Below are 4,792 nucleotides of genomic sequence, written 5' to 3'. Positions count from 1 at the left end.
CCCCGAGCTGCTGGAGGTAACGCGGCTGTCCCGGTCACTCACCGGGGTGGCTGGAGTGCAGGGTGGTGGGCACCGTGTACACGGTGTGCCGGTGCTGACCGCCGTCCCCCCAGGTGTGGGACAGCGGGGGATGCAGCCACAGCGTGGATCTCACGGCGCTGGGGAAGCACGGGGAGGTCTACACGGAGGGTAGGGCCCCTTCCCCATGGTTCCTGCCCACAGAAGGGGTGAGGGTGGCACGGCCAGCGGCCCTGGTGCCTACCTGGTGCCCAGCTGTGCCTGTGCCAGGCTGGGCTTTGGCACCTTCCTGCCATGCCAGGGCCCTTTGCCTGCCTGGCCTGGTCGCACTCAGAGACACGGCTCCTCTATGTGGCTGAGAAGAGCCAGCCCAAACGACAGCCCCCCTGCCCCTGGGATGTGCCAGGAGCAGCCTGGCCTGCAGCAGAGGATGAGGATGAGGAGGTAGGTGCCCCATGAGTGTGTTCAGTGCACCCCCAAGCATGCCATGCACACTGTGGGCATGGCACGTGCCCCATGGGCACACCATGCACCCCCTGAGCATGGCGTGCACCCCATGAGTGTGCCATACATCCCATGAGTGTGTCATGGACAGAGCTCCATGCCTGGGGCCACCAGCCATGGGGCTGATGGGTCTGTGCCACAGGGCAAGCAGTTTGTGTACCATGAGGACTGGGGGGAAACCCTGAGCACACGCAGCGAGCCCGTCCTCTGCATCCTGGACCTGGAGGGCCTCAGCCTGTCAGTGCTGGAGGGAGTCCCGGAGCACCTCTCCCCCGGCCAGGTCAGGATGGGGTACAAGGAACGCCCCAGGGGGCCCAGCCTGGGGCTGTGGGATGAGTCTGGCTGTCACACAGGCCCTGTGGTCCCCGAATGACCATGGTGTGGTGTTCGTGGGCTGGTGGCACAAGCCCTTCCGCCTGGGGCTGAATGCCTGCTCCAACAGGAGGTGGGTCCCAGCCAGCAACTGGTGCCATGCCAGGATGCCCATGCAGTATCAGCACAGTGGGGGTCTAACCTGATCCACACTTTCCCCCTCAGGTCAGGGATTTTCCACTTGGACCTGGCCAGCGGGTGCTGCGGTGAGCACTGGAACCCTGGGGGGTGCCCTGGGGGTCCCCGGGATGCTGACCCCCTGCTGCCCACAGAGCTGCTGTCAGCAGAGAATGGTTCTGCCTGCTCCCCCCAGCTGAGCCCTGATGGCCAGCGCCTGCTCTACCTGGAGGGGGTTGTTGGGGGGCCCCACCGGCAGTGCTTGTGCCTACGCATGGTGAGTTGGGCCTCACGGGCACCAGGCATGGCTGTGCCACTCTGTGCTGCCAGCACAGTGCTCAGCCCAGGTGCCACAGCCTCTCGCAGTGCCTGGCTGGGGGTGTCAACAGGCGTCCCTGCCTCAGTTGCCCCTGGCATGGGTCCTTCCCTGACCACTGGCTCTCCCCAGGTCACCTGGCAGACAAGGCAGACAGTGACGGTGCTCGACGTGGTGCAGGAGCCCACGGAGGGTGAGCAAGGCATGGTGGGCAGAGCTGGGTTCTGATGGGGGGCTGGCACCACCCCCTGCCAGGTGCCCATGACCCTGGCTCACTAGCCCAGCGCTCTGCCCCACTTGCAGCCTTCGCCGGGCTCTATGCAGAGGTGCTGCCACCGCGGTGCTGGGCAGCCGACAGCCGGCGAGCCGTGCTGGGCACCCCGCAGCGGAGCCGCACAGTGAGTCCTGGGGATGGCAGGGCCAGGGACGTGACCCACACACCCCATGGTGACACCACTGCCTGTGCTCTGCGCCCTCACAGGACCTGCTGCTTGTGGATACGGAGGCGGCCACAGTCACCAACCTGACAGCAGGTACATGGCACCACCCACCCACGGTACCCCAGTGAGCGCTATGATCACCAACATGTGTTCTGTCCCCAGGATCACCTGAAGGGTGCTGGGAGCTGCTCACTCTCCAGTGGGACCTGCTGGTGGCCACCTGCTCAGCCCCCCACCACCCCCCCAGCCTGGTGAGCAGAGCCCTGAAACTGTGTGGCACAGTGGGATATGGTACTGTGATGCTCAGCCAGGCACAGGACAGTGTAGCACACGTGGCATGGTGTGGTATGGCATAGGGAGGCATAGTGTGGTGTGGCACAGCCAGATCCAATATGACACAGCCTTGGCATGGCACAGCCTTGTCACGGCACGGCCCCAGTGCCATCCATTGCCTGTGCCCAGGTGGTGGCCGTGCTGCCGCCAGCAGGCCAGGAGTTGTCCCTTGACTGGGTGCCAGTGGAGGACACCCCAACAGTGCCTGGTGTCACCTGGAAGACTCTGATGGTCCAGCCACCCTGCAGTAGGCAGGGCCCCGCTGCACAGGGTGAGCCCTGGGGGCCCCTGCTGCACCTTGGTGCTGCCTGGGTGCCAGGGACCCTCGGGAGTGGGGGGTGGGCAGGGTGCTGGGTGCCCAGGGTGGTGGCTGCTGAGTGGGAGCCCTTCCCTGGCACAGACACCCAGGCTTTTGAGGCCCTGCTGCTGAGCCCCTCAGATGGCACACCACCACACCCCCTCGTCGTGTGCCCCCATGGTGAGTGAGGGGACACTGGGGACACCCTGGCAGTGCTGGTGGCACCCCAGGTGATGCCCATGCTGGCTCCAGGTGGCCCCCATGCTGTCTTTGATGCCCGCTGGCGCCCGAGCATGGCTGCGCTGTGCCGGCTGGGCTTCGCCGTGCTCCTGGGTAAGTGCTGGGGAGCTTGAGGACATGTGGCCCTGTGTCTCAGTGGAGACATGGCACCCATGGCCCTGTCTCCTCAGTGAACTACCGTGGCTCCCTGGGCTTCGGCCAGGCCAGCATCAGCTCCCTACTTTCCCATGTGGGTGAGCAGGATGTGGCAGACACCCAGGTGAGGGGTGCTGGGCTGGGGGTGCTGGGGGATGTTCCTGGGAGGATGCTGATGTTTGGGTGCCGGTGATGGGTGCCCCACGGATGCAGCTGGCAGTGGAGCAGGCGCTGCACAGAGAGCCCCTGGATCCGCACCGCCTAGCCCTGCTGGCTGGCTCCCACGGAGCCTTCATCGCCCTCCACCTCCTCACTCGCGAGCCTGAGCGTTACCAAGCCTGTGCCCTGCGCAGCCCCGTCTCCAACCTGCCCGCACTGCTGGGCACCTCTGACATCCCTGACTGGTGAGTGCCACCCCCATCCTGTGCCATGCCACCCATCAGTGTCCCTGTGACAGCTGTCAGTGTCTCTGTACTGCAGGCGCTACACCTCCCTGGGGCTGCCCTACTCCTTCGAGCGAGTGCCACGTGCTGAGGAGGTGGCCACCATGCTACTGCGCTCGCCCATCTCCCAAGCAGCCCAGGTAAGGCAGGGTCAGGATGGCTGTGGGGTGCCAAGTGTGGGTGCCAGGCACCCACTGAGGGCAGTGCTGCAGGTGCAGACGCCAGTGTTGCTGTGCGTGGGCGCCCGGGACCGGCGCGTCAGCCCCATGCAGGCGCTGGAGCTGTGCCTGGTGCTGCGGGCCAGGGGTGTGCCAGCACGGTGAGTGGGGTGCAGGTGGGAGCAGGGAGGGAACTCTGGGATGCTGGATGAGCACCTTCCCATCCTGTGCCTCCCCACAGGCTGCTGTGGTACCCGGAGGGTGGCCACGCACTGGCTGGTGTGGAGACGGAGGCCGATGTCTTCACAAACTGTGCCCACTGGCTCCTCCAGCACCTGGGGCAGCCCAGACAGGATGGGACGGGCCGGCACAGGCCCTAGTGCCCACAGTGGTCCTGGGCTATGCCAGCCCCAGGGTGACTGCTGGCCCTGGGGACCACACCAGGACCAGAGGCAGATGGAGCGAGTGTAGCCAGGGGCAGGTTGGAATGTGGGTTGGGGTTTGGTGTTAAATAAATGTGAGACCTTTTGCAGTGCCAACCCCTGTGGCCACGGCTGTGCCTTTATTGTGCAATGGCAACTGTGCCAGGCTGGGAATGCTGGCTCAACCCATCTTCATCACCTTGTAGATCCAATCGACATAGAGGGAAACACGGATGAAGAGGGCGGGCTGGTCGGTGCGGGCACAGACACGGGAGGGGGTGATCACTCCCTCCAGCACCCAGCAGTCAGCGGTGAGGCAAGCCAGTGGACCACCGTAATCGCCCTGTGGCATGAAGAGAGCGGTGTCACCCTGGTGCCAGCACCTGCTGGCTCCCTGGGCTGGGTGTCCCCAGCCCAGCTCACCTCGCAGGCACCCACGCCGGCACGCAGCGGGGCAGTGCACAGCTCGCTCTCCTTCAGGCGCCCACGCAGCGCCGTGTTGCACTCGCTGTGGGCCAGCACCGGCAGCCGCGCCACGTTCAGCACGCTGCCATCTGCCGTGCCTGTGGGCAGAGAGCACAGGGCAGTGGGCATGGGATGCACCGGTGGGTGTGCAGGGATACTGGGGAATGGCATGGGCAGGGGGCGGTGTGGGCAGGGAATGGCATGGGCAGGAGGATGTCATTACAGGGGAGTGTGGAAGGGAGATGTTGTGGAGAGGGATGTTATGGACAGGTGATACCAGAGGCAAGGGATACTGTAGGCAGGGGGATGGAATAGGCAGGAGAATGCCATGGAAGGGAGATGCTGTGAGCAGGGGTATGCCAGGGACCTGGGGGTTGCTGCGGGCAGGGGGTACTCCAAGCAAGGGACGCTGTGGGCAGGGAGATGCCATGGACATGGGGATGCTGTGGGCAGGGGGATGGAATGGCATGGGCAGGGGTTGTATTGAACAGGGAATGCCCTGGCAGGGGCTGCCTGTGGCAGGTACCTCCA

General features: G+C 65.2%; 2 protein-coding genes across 2 annotated transcripts in view; one reads left to right on the top strand and one right to left on the bottom strand.

The window, feature by feature from the left end:
* Nucleotide 1: 1 nt before the first annotated feature.
* On the top strand, nt 2-3,913 carry APEH (acylaminoacyl-peptide hydrolase; the record flags this gene model as incomplete). The annotated part of the gene is made up of 19 exons (XM_017732285.1): nt 2-16; nt 114-189; nt 320-462; nt 665-802; nt 876-967; nt 1,060-1,100; nt 1,167-1,288; nt 1,460-1,520; nt 1,631-1,725; nt 1,809-1,860; nt 1,930-2,018; nt 2,230-2,371; nt 2,501-2,578; nt 2,651-2,731; nt 2,809-2,897; nt 2,987-3,177; nt 3,254-3,356; nt 3,429-3,535; nt 3,616-3,913. Coding segments are annotated over 19 exons (1,854 nt in total), but the record flags the coding sequence as incomplete, so codon positions are not given.
* MST1 (macrophage stimulating 1) overlaps nt 3,900-4,792 on the bottom strand; it is a 5,359-nt gene continuing 4,466 nt past the window's right edge. Inside the window, exons 16-17 of the mRNA XM_017732284.1 lie at nt 4,220-4,449; nt 3,900-4,139 (exon numbers count right to left, since the gene is read on the bottom strand). Coding sequence (XP_017587773.1) covers nt 3,978-4,139; nt 4,220-4,449 — 392 coding nt within the window. The 3' untranslated portion in view covers nt 3,900-3,977. The remainder of the gene's footprint in view (nt 4,140-4,219; nt 4,450-4,792) is intronic.

This window comes from Corvus brachyrhynchos, unplaced genomic scaffold (assembly GCF_000691975.1).
Source record: "Corvus brachyrhynchos isolate BGI_N302 unplaced genomic scaffold, ASM69197v1 scaffold4, whole genome shotgun sequence".
Taxonomy (NCBI): domain Eukaryota; kingdom Metazoa; phylum Chordata; class Aves; order Passeriformes; family Corvidae; genus Corvus; species Corvus brachyrhynchos.
Note: the sequence above shows the minus strand (reverse complement) of the source record. Positions and strands in the feature narration are given on the sequence as shown.